Source organism: Trichinella spiralis, assembly GCF_000181795.1.
Source record: "Trichinella spiralis strain ISS 195 chromosome Unknown Scfld2, whole genome shotgun sequence".
Lineage (NCBI taxonomy): Eukaryota > Metazoa > Nematoda > Enoplea > Trichinellida > Trichinellidae > Trichinella > Trichinella spiralis.
The window spans coordinates 5,423,260-5,438,976 of record NW_003526941.1 but is presented as its reverse complement, the minus strand read 5'-3'; the positions used below and the strand labels follow the sequence as shown (position 1 = coordinate 5,438,976).

General features: G+C 35.2%; 5 protein-coding genes across 5 annotated transcripts; 1 reads left to right on the top strand and 4 right to left on the bottom strand.

The window, feature by feature from the left end:
• Window positions 1-1,444: 1,444 nt before the first annotated feature.
• Window positions 1,445-5,112, top strand: Tsp_05804 (b-Raf proto-oncogene serine/threonine-protein kinase). The gene is made up of 16 exons (XM_003380038.1): window positions 1,445-1,501; window positions 1,706-1,857; window positions 1,934-2,168; window positions 2,243-2,358; window positions 2,439-2,547; window positions 2,610-2,776; window positions 2,829-3,108; window positions 3,351-3,399; window positions 3,532-3,629; window positions 3,695-3,812; window positions 3,873-3,957; window positions 4,028-4,210; window positions 4,272-4,437; window positions 4,525-4,656; window positions 4,707-4,841; window positions 4,915-5,112. Exons 1-16 carry the CDS (start codon window positions 1,445-1,447, stop codon window positions 5,110-5,112), a joined length of 2,280 nt encoding a protein of 759 aa, XP_003380086.1.
• A 539-nt stretch (window positions 5,113-5,651) lies between these two features.
• Tsp_05805 (conserved hypothetical protein) lies at window positions 5,652-6,782 on the bottom strand. The gene is made up of 5 exons (XM_003380037.1): window positions 6,775-6,782; window positions 6,506-6,683; window positions 6,189-6,474; window positions 5,912-6,096; window positions 5,652-5,885 (listed from the first exon to the last, which is right to left on the bottom strand). The coding sequence occupies exons 1-5, from the start codon at window positions 6,780-6,782 to the stop codon at window positions 5,652-5,654; spliced, it is 891 nt and encodes a 296-aa protein (XP_003380085.1).
• A 401-nt stretch (window positions 6,783-7,183) lies between these two features.
• Window positions 7,184-9,537, bottom strand: Tsp_05806 (beta,beta-carotene 9,10-dioxygenase 2). Its single transcript, XM_003380036.1, has 8 exons — window positions 9,245-9,537; window positions 8,912-9,147; window positions 8,723-8,858; window positions 8,552-8,687; window positions 8,325-8,429; window positions 7,990-8,094; window positions 7,652-7,814; window positions 7,184-7,431 (listed from the first exon to the last, which is right to left on the bottom strand). The coding sequence occupies exons 1-8, from the start codon at window positions 9,535-9,537 to the stop codon at window positions 7,184-7,186; spliced, it is 1,422 nt and encodes a 473-aa protein (XP_003380084.1).
• Window positions 9,538-10,419: 882 nt separating this feature from the next.
• Tsp_05807 (hypothetical protein) lies at window positions 10,420-11,318 on the bottom strand. Its single transcript, XM_003380035.1, has 4 exons — window positions 11,120-11,318; window positions 10,936-11,059; window positions 10,788-10,869; window positions 10,420-10,725 (listed from the first exon to the last, which is right to left on the bottom strand). Exons 1-4 carry the CDS (start codon window positions 11,316-11,318, stop codon window positions 10,420-10,422), a joined length of 711 nt encoding a protein of 236 aa, XP_003380083.1.
• A 2,894-nt stretch (window positions 11,319-14,212) lies between these two features.
• On the bottom strand, window positions 14,213-14,851 carry Tsp_05808 (conserved hypothetical protein). Its single transcript, XM_003380034.1, has 3 exons — window positions 14,763-14,851; window positions 14,530-14,674; window positions 14,213-14,329 (listed from the first exon to the last, which is right to left on the bottom strand). Exons 1-3 carry the CDS (start codon window positions 14,849-14,851, stop codon window positions 14,213-14,215), a joined length of 351 nt encoding a protein of 116 aa, XP_003380082.1.
• Window positions 14,852-15,717: the final 866 nt, after the last annotated feature.

The following is a 15,717-nucleotide window of genomic DNA, read 5'->3' as shown; positions in this document are numbered from 1 at the left end:
GCAAACGCATGATGTGCACATTTGCTTTTTTCATAACTGAATCCAATTTTGTGCACTTATGAATACATGGAATTGTTGTTGTTGGTTTTGCTTTGCACGTTTTCTACATTTATTATTGATATATTGTGGAAAAAAATTTGCATTGCAGTTAGAAGGAGGGAAATGATGTTCTGTATAGCTTCTGGCTATCAGACGACTAGTTTGATGATCGTTAATATCGATAAGTACACTTCACTCGTGCGTGAAAACTTTTCTTCTTCTTTATTCAGCTTGCATATATGCATTAATTGTTTGTCTGCGTGATACATGATTGCTTAATTAAGAGACGAAAAATAGCGAAACTGTTGATCAGAGTTATTATTATTACTAATTTTCATTAACGGATGATGTTGTTTATCGTGATGTATTCATAATTGATTTGTATTACGTTTTATGCTTTTGTTGTGAAAAAATGAATCGTGCTTTATGTGCATAGGTTTGTTGATCTGTTTATTTGCCCATTTATTTATTAGAAAACAAAACTAACGTATTGCATTTGTTTTGAAATAAGACTATTATATTTAGATTTCATATTTTTGTTTCATGTATGTATTTCTTAAATTCCATCTACATATGTATGCATAGGGTATGGTATTTTACCGTAGTTTGTGTTGAGAAGAGATTATTGGTTGATTATTTTCTGTCGCGCTTTGTCGCTGCAAGCAGGCGATATTGTATTGCTTATCGCTGACGTCAGTCTGCTTTTCATGATCTCAGTATTGTAAATGATTTTTAGTCGCATTGCCCATCGCAGCGGTATTTACCGTGCGTTGTCTGCGAGTATATGTATATATAGATGTGTGTGTATGTATGTACGCGATATTATTCGTTGCAGCAGTGTTTTTTGAAAATTTCCTTTTTTATGCATATTCTTTTGATTTGATTGGGAAAAATAGATAAAGCGCGGCTTTAAGAAGCAGAAATTATGAGAACTCAAAATCTATGGTTCGAAATATGGTACCGAAAATTTTTTACCACTTACCACCGATGCTTGCTGTTTGTTGTTGCTTGCTGCTTTGTGAATTTTTGAAAATAGTCTGAATTGGGCTTTTGACGACAATACATATTTATATGTGTATTTATTTATTTATTTATTTATCAAATTGGATCGACTTTTGATGACATCTCTTTGCGTTGGGATTGGAATTGTCAGCTTGTTTGTTAATGCACAATTCTTGAAACAGTTATTCATTTCCAACAAACACCGCAGCAAAATATCAACGGAGAAAATAATTTCTTCTGCTCATCGTAACAGTATCTATTTCATTTGTTCCTGCCATTCTGTACTGCTGCTTCTGCTTCTGCTGCTGCTGCTGCTGCTGCTGCTGTTATATCTCCTCTTTTTCATTTTAATATTGTTGCTCATTTTGTTATGCAGTTGGCATTTACATGAAATCACGTTTGTATGGAACCAATTGGTCGTAGTTTTCGAAATTTGATGTGCCCATGTTGGCCTTTTGCAGTTAGTGTTTGTTGTTGTTGGTTTGTTTGTTTATTTATTTGTTTGCTATATCTATTTTATAATAGCATGCTTCATCTGTTTCTTTGTGCTTTGGCTTCATTGCAGTTGTTTTCGTTGCTTTAATTACTATCTATAATGTCTGTGTTTGTCGTTTGTTAATTTTTTTTGAAAATATTTTATTCTTGATTTTTGTTCGTTTTTCAGGAATACCAACAGTTGACTGAACATTTGCATCAACTGCAGCAAACTGAACAGCGTCTTCTGTCATTGGCTAGCGAGCCGAGCGTCAGTTCAGAGTTGCTGCCGCCGTTGGGCGGTGGCCAGACTGTATCTTCGTTGTCCTCTTGCACGTCTAGGTTTGCACATTTTGTTTTTTTCCTTTCTTTTTTTTTGGTTTGTTTGTTTGTATAGTTGTTGATTTGTTTTGTTTAGCGGTTTGTTTGACGATGCACAGCCGTTGGATTTCAAGTACGATTCTGTTTTTACCGGCGCCAATGGATTGTCCCAACCGCAGGCTTCGTCGTCCACCTTGACGCCCCTCCATTCTCCCAGTGTATTCTTGTCGGCCCGGACGCCTAGCTCGTCGTCTGGTCGAACATCGCCATCATGCTCACCCAGACGTCCCAGGCTTCTCAAAGTTCACTTGCCGTTTGATCAGCACAGCACAGTAAAAAAATGAATATATTATTTTCATGTTTGTCCATAATGAAGTGAAATATTTTTTTTCTTAATAATTAATAGGTGGAATTGAAGTCTGGCGTCAGTTTACGGGAAAAAATTGGTCAAATTTTATCGAAACGCAACATGAAATGCTCTATATCGCCTAGCGTTTGCACGGTTACAAAAGGACCTTCGGTGTAAGTAGAGGAAAATTATTATTATTATTATTATTATGTTAAATTTATTTCGCATAATTATTCATATTCACTGGTTGTAGTGACGATGAGATTGTCAGCTGGCAGACAGATGTCGGCTCATTGGAAGATTGTGAAGAACTTTGGGTCCACATCACCATTCCACTTTTTATGAGTATTCGTCACAGATTTGTAAGTTTATTTATTTTATTGTTGTGTTTGCTTTCTTTTTAAATTTACTCATGTTTGCTCAGTTGCGAAAGTCGTTTTTTACCGTTACCTATTGCGACATTTGCATGAAGCCAATTTGGCTTCAAGGCTATCGTTGTGATTGGTGCAATGTCAAGTTTCATCAAAAGTGCTGGTCCAAAGTGCCGACATATTGTGAACAAATTGGTCGCATGCGTCCAGAACAGCTGACGTAAGAAATCAAAAATTATTTCTATTTTTTTTTTATTTATTCATATTTTTAGTGATGTAATTTCGAGACTGTCGAACGGTGAAAAAGTACTGTTTGACGAATTCAGTTCAATAGATGGCGATGATGGTCTAGAATTTATGGACGCAATGGTGGAATCTGTTTCGCCGTCGTCGTCGAGCCGCATCCCCAGGCGCAGTGGAGGCATCTACGTCCGCCAGCCTATAATACCGATCATCACCAGGTCGGAGTCCTTTTCCCACTATCGTTCCAGGTCTACATCGGCGCCAGACATCAACGAACCACTAAAAAAGGACGAAGAGCATCTGACCAGGGTGAGCTATGATTGATTCTTTGGTGTCATCATTGCATATTTTATATTTATTGAATTGAGTCAATATTAGCATGTTTAAAATGAAATTCTTTTAATTCTCTTTCAACATATACACAGAATTGTTCTTCTTCTTACTGTTAGCAAACGCGTTTTGATGGTGTTGTCTGATGATGCAATTTTTATCGACAACATCATCGGATGTTTGTATTTTTCATTATTTTTTTAATCATTTTCTCGTTTCAGGAAGTCAACAGGATATTATCAACATCGATCCACGATCCACATCGTGCCTGTAAGTTGTTTTATTATTTTCATTGATTTTATTTTATAAATTGTTTTTCATGTTTTCTTTTACTTTTTCCTTCATTATATGTTTAATTAATTATTAATGTTTTTTCCATGTAATAAATATATTTTGATGCAGCATCAGTTTTTGGCGTCGATCCCCGATTGACCGCTACGACGAGCGGTTTGTTAGCTGCCGAGACATGTTCTAGTCACAAAATTTATCTGAATGATAAGGTGAGAAGCGTAATTTGCATATTTTCTTTGCAAATTTGCATTTTCCATTATTACCTTTTTTCCAGCGTCAGTTGTACAAACGTGAATCGTTGGAAGGCTGGGAAATACCCGCGTGTGAAGTGCAGTTTGGTCGAAAAATTGGTTCCGGTTCTTTTGGCACCGTTTATAAAGGATCTTGGTTTGGTAAGCGAAGCATTTTGCCGTAGAAGAGCCGTATTTTTATTTGCAAAATTGTTTTTACAGGACCCGTTGCCATAAAGAAGCTGAACGTTGGTGAGCCGAGTCCAGCTCAGTTGCAAGCTTTCAAGAATGAAGTTGCTGTTTTAAAGTAAGTTTTATTCAAAATGAAGAAAATGAGAACAAGAAGGGGAATAATTAATAATTTGAAAATTGTTCAGGAAAACTCGGCACGTGAATATTTTGCTATTCATGGGATGGGTACGAGAGCCGGATCTTGCCATTGTTGCCCAGTGGTGTGAAGGATCGTCACTTTATAAGCATTTGCACGTCAACGAACCAAGGACGGAATTTTCAATTTATCAAATAATTGACATCGCCAAACAAACAGCGCAGGGAATGGAGTAAGTGTACAGTTGATTAATTAATTATATAATTTTTATTTATGTATTCTCTTGGTTCCAGCTATTTGCATTCCAAAAATATTATTCACCGTGATTTGAAATCGAACAATATATTTTTGACCGATGATTGGACTGTAAAAGTGGGTGATTTCGGTTTGGCCACGGTCAAAACACGTTGGAGTGGTTCCTCGCAATCCAATCAGCCGACTGGCTCCATTCTTTGGATGGTAAGCATTTTTTTGTTGTTGATACCTTCGCTGCTTGCAGTCGACAGTGTTTATTCATTATTTTAATTTGGTTATATATTAATACAGGCACCAGAAGTAATTCGAATGGATAAATCCAATCCGTACAGTTATCATTCTGACGTTTATTCATACGGTGTTGTGCTGTTCGAGTTGATATCCAATCAACTGCCATACGGTCATATAAACAACAAAGATCAGGTGAGATATTTTTTATATAATAAATATAATTTTAATAATTTTCTTGACAGATATTGTTTATGGTTGGTCGAGGGTTTTTGAAGCCAGATCTCAACCGATTGCGTTCGGACACTCCGGCTGGGCTTAGGAAAATGATTGAATCTTGTATTCGTTATATACCAGTCGAAAGGCCAGAGTTTCGAAAGGTATGCATATATATATAATATTGAATTGTGCGATATTTATTCTGCTTGTTTGCATTACCATTATGCATAATAGATTTTGAACGCTTTGCATGATCTATCCCGGTCACTGCCAAAGTTGCAACGGTCTGCATCTGAACCGCTGATTTATCGTGGTCATTGCGATCCAGTTGAATTTTTTTATCCAGTTTCATCACCGAAAACGCCGGCTTTGAATCATCACGCCGCCGCATTTCCGTTTGCTTTAACAACAGGTGGAGTGTCGATGCAGTGACACACGAAAAGCTTAAGAAGGAATGTGGAAATTACATTTCTTTCTGTATAATTTGTTTTCAAAAAAGAAAAAGATGTGGATGATGATGATGATGGAAGATATTGACGAGTAATACAGTTCAGTTTTCTTTCACATTTGAATTATCCACAGTGCAAGCTTTAAGTTTTTTTACTCGGTTCACAGTGCGCAGCTTTTCATTTTTTGTTTTTTAAATATATTTATGTAATTCGTTTTTTTCTCTGTTTATAAGATTGATGATGTCATATGCTCGCGGTTGGACCGCATCTCGTTGTGATTTTTTTGAAATTGGCGTAACACGCTTACGTTTTATCGATGTTTTATATTTTTAAACAACAGCAAAAATATAAGAAAAAAAATGAAAATTACATCAAATTTGTTTTCGGTTAAGAATGTATAATGTATTTTCAAGCCGTGAAGAAGTAAGTGCTGGTTGAACAGTAGCTTTTACGTCATCATACGAAGAGGAGGAGGAGGGGGGGGCGGCGGTGGAGAAAGGGAACACGCACATGTTGCTCATTTTACGGTCCAGTTGTACTTTCGATTTGTTGTTTTTGTAAGAAAAGAAACTGCCCAGCGATTGGTGCAAATTTTCCAAGCAAACTGGCTTCATTTGGCCTCGGGGCGTGGTTGGTAAAAGTTGGAAAATTGTCTTGTTTTTGCACTGGTGAAACAGGCTGGTCGATAAAACAAACTGCTGCTGCTTCTGCTGCTGCTGCTGCTTGTTGAACGACAAGAGATCGTTTGTGGTGGTTCTGTGCTAATCTGTTTTTATAATTACCCCACTTGTGGTTTTGATTATTTGTTTGTTTGTTTGTTTGTTTATTGTTGACAATGCAACAACAACAACAACAACAACAACAGGCAGTTGAAATCGAATTGGCAAAACCTCGAGGACCATGCTGGTGTTGTTCAGTGGTACGTCTGGCCGTTTTGGTTGGCTTGTTGCAAATAGCCGGCAGTTTGCTTCAAGTGGTATTCATTTATTGGAAAGATGATTCAGTCGACCCGTCTCCACTGCTAGCCTACGTCGACTATTTGGACGAACAAGAATTCACCTGGCGCCGGCTCAACTCTGAACAGACCCTGGCCCAAGGGGCCGCGTCGGCGGTCAGCAGCGCCTTGTTGCACGTGATGATCGTCGCCTGCATGCTTGTCGGTGTTTGCGGCGGTCGACCGTGGCTCCTGTTGCCCGAGATGAGCTTGCTCGGCTTGAAAGTGATCCTGTGCCTGGTTCTCGCCGCCACCAGGATGCTCAATCCGGAATTGGACGGCCGCGAACGACGGGCGAGCTTCAGTTCGCTGTTCGCCGCCGCGTTCGTCAACGCCTGCTTTTTCGGCTTGCTGCTAGCCTGCTTCGGCGAGTTGAAGCGACGCCGGCGCCGGCGTCGGTCGACCGTGGACCATCGTCACCACCACCAGCTGCCGGACGAATCGTCGCACACTGTTGCCACACCACGCCAGCAACCACACCCGTATACAGATCCACCGCCGCCGTACAGTAGTCAAAATGTTGCCGACGAACCGCCGCCGCCCTACCACGAACTGTCCCTCTTCAAAACTACTACGGTCAATTACGAGTAGTACTGTATTTATGGAACTTAATTATCACATAAAGTTTACTGTATTGATGGGTTTTTTTACATCGACATTCACACATTATGTGGATTATTTTGCTTAGCCTATCAACTGAGTCGAAAGTATTTTTTTTTTCTGTTATACCGTCGAACACGTGTCAGTCAACATGTACAAGCTACGAATTTTAAATAAATGTTATCTTTTTATTGCACTGCATTATTTAATTTTTATTTGAGCAAAATTCTAGCATTCGTCCATTAGTATACCGTCACCGATGTTAGAAAAGAAATAAGAGACGCACGAACAATTTTGGTGGACTATTTTCACCGACAAGTGCAACAAACAGAGTATATAGTTGTTAGTAGCTTACTTTTAAAACTGGACCGGTTAGAATTTTCTTTTTCTCATCACGATAATTGTTTATAAATAATATATATGGTAAGTAACAAGCAGACAGTTCACGGTGGGCAAATAATTATTGGGGATACATCAGTTTTTGGCCAATTATCATCCCCTGTTGAACAGATGGTAAAGTTGGAACCACCACGGACATAAACCAGCAGAGCGTGACCAAGATTGTAGTGTAGAAGTTGAAAACCGAATACATGGCCGATGAACTGCTGCTGTAAATGAACATCGCTCTGTAACCGAACGGTGCTGTAACGGGCAAAACGCTTCGGCCGATTTCTTCCATAGTTGTGGCGTTCAAAACAATCAGTACACCTGAGAAAAACACACCATTATCCGACAACATTATCTGTCAGATTGCTTCAAAACTGCCACGACAGAAAAAAATCTGTTAGCCAAAAATTTAAATTCAATACTGAAAATCGAAATATATGTATTTTTTTACATTTTCCCGACAAAATGACAGGAAAATATCACTCCATTTGTCATTTGTTGTTGATAAATTGATAGGTAAGAAGAAAAATCAAAGTAATACTTTTTTTCTCTTCATTCGTCACAGTCGCTGTTAACAGCAGCACACCATCATCTTCAAAACGAGACTCTGGATGCTTCAAAAATGTCATTCCGTACGGGAGAAGATTAGCTTCTCGTGGCTTCCAACTAAGTACATTTGTTACTTCGTGGTCTTTTATTACAAACTAACCGTAAAGTGGTAAATTTTAAAACATGAAAACAAGAAATCAAAGCAAAGCATATCATCAGTATCATTACTTTTTTGATGCGTGTAATACGATTAAAAGAAGTCGCCTGCGCGTAGATTATAGAATAATTTGGATTGTTGTAATACGAAGGATTGATCACTGGAAAATCAACGAACTCATCAACAGGGTCATGAAGTGTTATGCGACTCAAATACATAGCGGACGGTTCCAAAATATATCGAATCATCCACGTGGAACAATTAACTTTCATATATCCCTAAAATTCATTATTTTTAAACTGAAAGCACTTAAAAATATTAAACGTTGAAAACAGTTGATGCAATTTGAAATTTTAAACTTCATATTTTCTGAAAGATAAATTTGTTTCTGTTTATTTAAAAATTTATTTAATTATTTATTTGTGTTCAATTTAACGCAGTTCATTTTATTTAAAAAAATTCTGAAAAATTTTTTGAAAATATACTAACTTGAAAAATCTTCATCTACAGTAGGTAGACTTAATGGCACAAACTGTTTCGTTAACTGTGAACAGCTTTGTTTTAATTGAGGAAGTGAGCATGCCGTACAAAATGGAAAAATATTAATAATCTGCTGAAAATTAATTCATCATGCCAATTACAAAAGGTAATAGAACGTTCTTTTTTTATTATATTCGTGTAAAATGGGCAGTGCCGAGTTATGCGTGCGTAGAAAGTTATAAAATGAAAGCTTACGTGGTTTCTCATAAAGTCCATATCGAAGGTATCGTAATAATTTTTCAAAGGATGTGTTATCAGATCCATTGTTAACTGAAGGTTTTCATCACTTCCAGTTTCCATTGCATTTACCTGTAAACCATAGAATAGCATTCTGCATTTAGTTAGTATCAGTTATTCAGTAAAAACTGTACCACATGGCCGGTGAACTGTTGCAAAGGACTGTCTTCGAAAATTATAACCGTTTCATCTGACTTTGAAATAACGACAATTTCCAAAATGCCAGAGGAGTCAAAATCAAAATTATCCAACAGTGGTACTGTGGCTGAAATGATTTTATATTGAAAGTGAATTTTCAAATGGTTTATTTATACATACGAAATGCGTCGGGCCTTTTCAAAATTGTACACGGATTGAAAGTTGATTGAAACATCCAGTATATAATGTAATTTTCCGTAACAGCAATACTGTTAACCACACCTTCCAAAGAATATGCAAGGAATGCATAGTTTCCATTTCTCCAACTGCAGTCTTCAGTGTATACTGTTGATACTATATATTCGCCTACTTTTATCATTTTTTGGGAATTTTTTTCAATTTTGTAGAAATATCGTCTGAAAATACATTTCATTCATCATTTTTAATTTTTAAATTTAAATTCAGCTTCGAATTGCAGCTGATTTGAATCAAATTAATTAATCAGATGCTAACAATTTAGTAGTTGTTACTCCTTGGTTCAGCTTGAGAGCTGCAACTGTGAACAATTTGTCAATTGTGCATTTTTCCTTTGTATTAAAATCGCTTTTACCAACATATGTGATGTGACGCGAAAAGCGAAGAATGTTTGACAAAGGCATATTCGTTAAATCATGCGTAAAATTAAGTGAAATTGCGAGCCAACACGTAACTTCAGTATTAGCGCCATTTGTAACCGGGAAATTGGAAGTGTTGCCACAACATTCCAGATTTTTCGGTATTCTGACATTACACCCGGATGTTAACATCCAATCTTGATAAATTTCAACAGGCAACAAATTTATTTACAAAAAGTGGGAGTAGATTTATATATCAGGAGGGAAATCGGTACTGGACCGTCACGTCACTACTATTAAAGTTAGGTAATCCTAAATGGAATATTTGAACCAATGAAATAAAGAACATTGCAGCTAATCACAACTGAAGAGTTTGAATCAATTAGGAATTAGACAAGGAAAACCAATAAGACAACGGCACGAAAGTCCAATAAAATAGCGAGTTCAACGACCAGTAAAATTAGACGGTGAAAATTTGTCCCGAAATCGACCATCCCAATTATACATATTTCAATCCATTGTTTATATTTACTAATAGGTGTTATTTTATAATTCCTATCCATCATATTTTTTAAACGACAAATTACAGTCATCAGTTTTTTATTTTAGAACAGCCTACTCTGTTGCAACATTTGAATGGAAATTGTTTTTTTATTATTTGATTTATTTCCTGTTTATTTCTTAAGCTATTTTTAAAATATGTTATATTTTTACAAAAGAGAAATGGACCTTATTTGAAAAATGGCAGTGAAAAAAAAACAAATACACATTCAGTGTTGACTTTGCCTAAATTTCCGATCACATTTTCCTGAATCGATTCGAATTTTGTATTACTCAGTAAAATTGCATCCATGAAAGTTGACAAAATGACTGTTCTATTTTTTTATCTGATTTTGAGAAACGTCTCGAAGCAGTGATGAACGTAGGCAAACAACAAGCCGAATACTAAATTAAATGAAATTATGTGCTCTTGGTGAAAATTTAAAGGAGGAAAACGATTTTTATCCGTTTCGTTTTTTTATGTGGAAAATTGAGGAAATGAAAATGGAACAAAATGAATTTGCTAACTTTTGTTTACTTAATATGGGCATGATCTATTCCATTTCGGAGCATTGTCAAACGTGTGAACCAAACTGTGCCAGTTGAAGGGTCGGTCGTCTTATCCGAATCATACAGAACTATTTCGTCGTCGTCGTCTTCTTCGTTTTCGAATACTAGTGTATCTGTGATGGTCGGATTTTTCAGGTTGATTTTATGCATATGAGGGAAATTTGAATGCACAATAACAGAATCATTTTCCACAGTGAACATTCCAAGATTAGGATTGGCATCCGTCAGAGAGCGATTTTTCCGTTTACACTTGTAGTAATCTGCGTCATCCTGAAATTGTATTGAAATTTTGTTGAAAATTTTTTTTTCGATTTCATAAATTTATTATGTACAATTCTGCTTCGAAGCGTCCGCCAAGCGGGAGCATCATAGGTACCATTTTTAAGGCAGTAAGTAGCTCGTGTATTGTACGGTCTGAAATTGTGAAAAAAATTATGAAAAGAAACGATGAAAATAATTTCTACTTCTTCTGAATTTCACCTGCTTGAATATTTGACAGAACCATCATTAATGTGATAAATTCCTAAACTGCCCACACAATCCAAATAGTATTCAATTGCAAGACCAGTGCCGCCGCAACCGCACAATTGCCTTACAAAATAACCTGCAACGATGTGGATGGAAACTTGTGGATATTTTTTCAATTTTGAATAGGCTTAAATACCGTTGATCCAAGTCGGGATGTTCTGGGATTCGCCATGGACTTCTTCAACGTTTTCCAAAGTTTTTGGAAATGCAGTGATGTCAAAGCAGTAAACTGAATCAACGTTGACGAGAAACAACAACCAAAGAGTCGTACGAGCGGCAAGCATATTCACCAAACCAAATGACTGATAGCGAACCAAATTCTTAATGTTTGTCATTGTAATGCGTGCTATTCGTCAAATTTTGGCTTCCTTTTTAATGGTCAGTTTTCTGATATTTAAAGTTTTTGATGGGCTTGTCCGTTTTTGTCCGTTTCCCCGAACTCCTTCCCGTTTTGGTGATTGGCGAGTCACTGATTGGCTGTACGGCGATAGGTCGGTAAATGGCTAATTAGTTTTGCTATTTTATTAGTTATCCATTTCTCATTACTAATTGGTCGAATAACTTGTGGCATTTGATTAGTCACTCAGATTTGATCATTGATTGGATGATTGTTTTCCATCAAAGTTTTCTCAAATATGGAGTGCTTCGCCATTAAATTCCCTCATGTGGACATAAATAATCACATTTCCCAATTTTTATAACAAAATTTTTCTTTTATATATATATATAATGTGGATTAGTGATAGATAACTTTTATTGCGTTAAACGAATTATAGCTATTGTAAAGTAAGTATGCTCATAACCAGTGTTTAACTTCTTTACATTTGCTGAGAATTTTCTGTGCATATTTTCAAGAACAAAATTTAAAAAGATGTCTTACTTTACATGAACATGGCAATAAAGAAGTGTTATACGTGATTTAAAAAAATGCTCCTTAATAAATAATCAACAACGAACAAATCAGTATTACAATATATACATTGGACAAAAAGGTAAGGTTTATGTACGGTTTATTTAAATTTTACTGTGAATCTAGGAGGTGCAGGAGTATGATAAGATATGGGACTTAAAAAATGTTCTGTACTAATTTCATTAGGATTTAATCTATTCGTCGCTGCTGGACTCCGTAACTCGAACATTTGTCATTGCGGTTTGTGCGCTTCAGGATGCAGCACTACACTGACCGCTGTATGCTAATTTTTGTTGGTTCCTTTGGGCAGTTACGAACTGAATTATATCATTATCCATCTCCGTCTCTGAGAAATCTCAAAGCAACGATGATGATGAAGAATACAAGGAAGTTAACGTTAAGCACAGCAATAAGAGAAAATGGAATTTGCAGACTTGAATTTTCTATTAAATAGCTTATGCACTATTCTGGTTTGCTAGTGCAATAATGCAAAGTTTCCCTCACAAAGTAAAACAACGTCCGAAGACGTCAACAACAAGATCTTCCAATTGTTGCACAATTTGTTGGAATTAGCCACTTGGAAAATAATCCCACATTGGTGTAAACGACCAATCGCCAACACTACCTATTTTTCATTGCTTTCTTTTGACTCATCCTCATGTGCCAATTTGGTGCAAATCAACGCAAACATTGAATACATTTACTTCCACATACATATTTGTTTTGTGTGCATGTGGCAAAATATCAACATGTTGTGATATGACATGATATGAAAGTTTACTTTAACTGCTAGACGAAGGTTAACTTTACTTTTTCGTTCTTCCATCACATTATTTATTGCATATTTAAAAATTTTATTCCACTTATTACTAATCTTATCATAATGATTATTCGAACAAAGTGTACTACCTATAAGACTGAGATTATATATATATATATATATAGAGAGAGAGAGAGAGATGGTGAAATGAACTTCTGAATTCCATGAAAACTTTATCGTTCTATTTTAGCAGAATTCCTAATTGATGGTAGCTGTTGTTTTTCATATCTTCCTAGAAATGGCCATAGAATATTTTTTTCCGTTGGCGCGGTCATATCTGCGACCGATTTTGAGCAGTTGCTTTTCATATATCTTTGTATTTGCTTGTATAAGATAGGTTGATAACAATCGTTTATGTAATACAAGTTTTTGTGGATAATATTTTTGCTTGATTGTTCAAGAGTTAATAAAAGAGTGCATTCATTGTTTTTGATTGAAGTATTTTATCAGATACAGACATCGGTCTGTAGTGATTTTTATCACTGAAATCCATATAATTATCTTTCAAGAAGGTTATTTTCAGTGTCAGTGCAATTATCTGAATTTCCTCAAAGACCCATACTGTAATAAAGGCGTATGCTTGTGCAATTAGGTTAAGCTCTTTGAATCAAATCTGCTCTTTGTTAGTGGCAAACTTTTTCCAAACAGTCATGGATTATGAATTTTTCACAAAGCCAATTAACTAAAATAATATGGCACGTGTCAGATGTACTAGAGTGATAAGCGCATTGTTTTGTCGAAATCCAGGTTAACCGTTTGATGCTAGGTTGAACAATTAGCCAGAGTTACGTGTTTTGTAAAGTATTTGTACATGGTATTCAATATAGATATGTAACATTTCAGCACTATAAGTTGAGTTGTACCTGGATTTAATTGTCGTTATAATTATTGTGTCGATCACTTTTAGTTGTATAATGAAAAATGAGATTTATTTTAACATTATGCTTTAAAAATCTGTTTTCAATTTAAGTAATTTATTAATATTAAGTATGCTTGTAACGTGTGCATAAAATTTTCCTATTTCAAACAGTTTGAATATAGTTTTTTAAGATAAGATATTTGTGCTGCATTTGGAATATTTAAGTTTGCAATATATTTATTGTTATTTCATCAGAATTTGTTAAGATGTGTTTATTTGCCATTTGTTCATATTGCATATCAAAACAACCGAATCAGTTTTATAATAAATATATTTATTTGAATTTAAATAGAAAAACTACAACGTTGTAGTTTATGTAAAATGAAAAGCGTATAATGAGTAGTTGTATAGGAAAAAGTATTCGGATGGATATTTACGAATGGGTATGATATGAGCAGGTATAATAAGTTATATATTCCTGTAGGTATAATTACTAATAAGTTATATGCTTTCTTTGTGTAAATTTCCAGTTCGTTGTAGTTTGGTCTTTCAACATAATTATTGTCGTCTACGTCGACCAGATGCGATTGCACGTGTAAGCTGAATGTTTCTGAAAATAAATAATTTTATTAAACTTTTGTTAACAATTTCTTCTTCTTGTAAGCACGTACAGCAATCTCTGAGCCTCGGAATATAAATGAAGCAGCAGTTTCAATTGTGGAATTGATTCTCGTACTTCAATAATAAGAGAAATTTCCTGAAATTACGTACATATATTTATACTTTATATTATGAATAGTTATAAACAAAAAAATGTACTGCATTGGTTAGATGAACAGATTCAGGATCGATTTCTGCTTGCAAAATGCGGTCTGGATCTTGACTGAAGTGAATGATCTGAAGGAAAGAAATGTTAAATGGAAAGTGCTGCAAAAGGAAATAAAAGGTGAAACTTACACACTTGGAAATTCTTTCTACAATTTTCATTATCTGGCTTTTCAAGTAACGCAAATCAAGTAAATAATGATTGAAGCTTTCTCGATATAGATCTGTATGATACGGAGCAGGTGGTTCACTTGAAAGTCTTTCAATAAGTCTTGCCCTGTGAATAGAAGTTGAATGAAATTAGTAACGTACTGGAGTGGGAAGTGGTAACTTCAGATTAAGAAAAGTGTAATGTATATGCATACCATGATGCAGTTCTTCTGTTGCAGAACGGACATATTTCGACGATAGATTCATCGTTCAATAATGGCATATTTTCTTTGTTGTCAGACATCGTTGCAACGAAATTGTTCCTCAGACAGAGAGAGAAAGTTGTTATGCAGGATCAAGGTTGGAAAGCTAGTGATCAACTGAGAAATTTTTACGGTACAGGTTCAACTGAAACGGCAGATTGCTCTGATTGGTTAATTAGAAAATCGCGCTAACCGTTCACCCAATTGTATAACTTGCTTTTGTTTGAATGAACATTATTGTTCGTCTCTATTATTAACAATCCTATTATTATATGTTGTAGAAAAACAGATAAACTCCTTTTAAAGTGTACATATGGTTTCTCCAATTGTATGTTTATTTTGTTCTGTGAATATTATATCAAATGTGGTTTGGTATTAAACGATAATTTATATTGAACATGGGAAATTTATTATGTTCAAACGAGCAAACCCACTTTTTTTGCTGTAATATAGTGTGTGATGAAGACTTTTTTAAAAAACAATTTTCTTGTTTCTAAGTACATGTATTTGTTTGAATTATTGATAGCAGATGCTCATATCCGAAAATCATATAAAAATAATTTTTTGTCTTTTAAGCGGGATGCTTTAGGATGAATTTCTTCCTAAAATAGCGAAATTCAATTTTATAAAATCTTATATGGAACACAAAAGAGTGAATTATTTTTTTGAACATAGTTTGCATATTTATTGTATCGAAGGTTGTAATTATTTTTTGTTTGAAAGGTTGGTGGTAAATGTGTTTTATTTGTAACTCAGAATGCGGACTGTCATATTTGAAGTTTATTTGAATCGAGCAGTATAAATTTTGTAGCGGTTTTATTAGTGAATGGAAATGTGATAAATGCATTCATATTAATGTGCTTGCCTTTTTTTGTAGTTGTTTATAACCATCAGCAACATTATCTTA

Excerpts from the sequence above, each read along its gene's own strand:
- Tsp_05805 (XM_003380037.1), bottom strand. Across the intron at positions 6,097-6,188 it reads CAGAGTTGAGCCGGCGCCAG|CAAACTGCCGGCTATTTGCA; the intron begins GTGAATTCTTGT and ends TACCACTTGAAG. Across the intron at positions 5,886-5,911 it reads TAATCAAAACCACAAGTGGG|AACCACCACAAACGATCTCT; the intron begins GTAATTATAAAA and ends AGATTAGCACAG.
- Tsp_05807 (XM_003380035.1), bottom strand. The coding sequence starts at position 11,318 with ATGACAAACATTAAGAATTTGGTTCGCTATCAGTCATTTGGTTTGGTG. Across the intron at positions 11,060-11,119 it reads CATCCCGACTTGGATCAACG|GTTATTTTGTAAGGCAATTG; the intron begins GTATTTAAGCCT and ends ACATCGTTGCAG. Across the intron at positions 10,870-10,935 it reads TCTGTCAAATATTCAAGCAG|ACCGTACAATACACGAGCTA; the intron begins GTGAAATTCAGA and ends TCACAATTTCAG.
- Tsp_05808 (XM_003380034.1), bottom strand. The coding sequence starts at position 14,851 with ATGTCTGACAACAAAGAAAATATGCCATTATTGAACGATGAATCTATC. Across the intron at positions 14,675-14,762 it reads AACAGAAGAACTGCATCATG|GGCAAGACTTATTGAAAGAC; the intron begins GTATGCATATAC and ends TTCTATTCACAG. Across the intron at positions 14,330-14,529 it reads TAGAAAGAATTTCCAAGTGT|GAAATTTCTCTTATTATTGA; the intron begins GTAAGTTTCACC and ends ACGTAATTTCAG.
- Tsp_05806 (XM_003380036.1), bottom strand. The coding sequence starts at position 9,537 with ATGTTAACATCCGGGTGTAATGTCAGAATACCGAAAAATCTGGAATGT. Across the intron at positions 8,430-8,551 it reads TGGACTTTATGAGAAACCAC|CAGATTATTAATATTTTTCC; the intron begins GTAAGCTTTCAT and ends ATTAATTTTCAG. Across the intron at positions 8,095-8,324 it reads TGCCATTAAGTCTACCTACT|GGATATATGAAAGTTAATTG; the intron begins GTAGATGAAGAT and ends AATGAATTTTAG.
- Tsp_05804 (XM_003380038.1), top strand. The coding sequence starts at position 1,445 with ATGGAACCAATTGGTCGTAGTTTTCGAAATTTGATGTGCCCATGTTGG. Across the intron at positions 4,438-4,524 it reads CTGGCTCCATTCTTTGGATG|GCACCAGAAGTAATTCGAAT; the intron begins GTAAGCATTTTT and ends ATATTAATACAG. Across the intron at positions 4,842-4,914 it reads AAAGGCCAGAGTTTCGAAAG|ATTTTGAACGCTTTGCATGA; the intron begins GTATGCATATAT and ends TATGCATAATAG.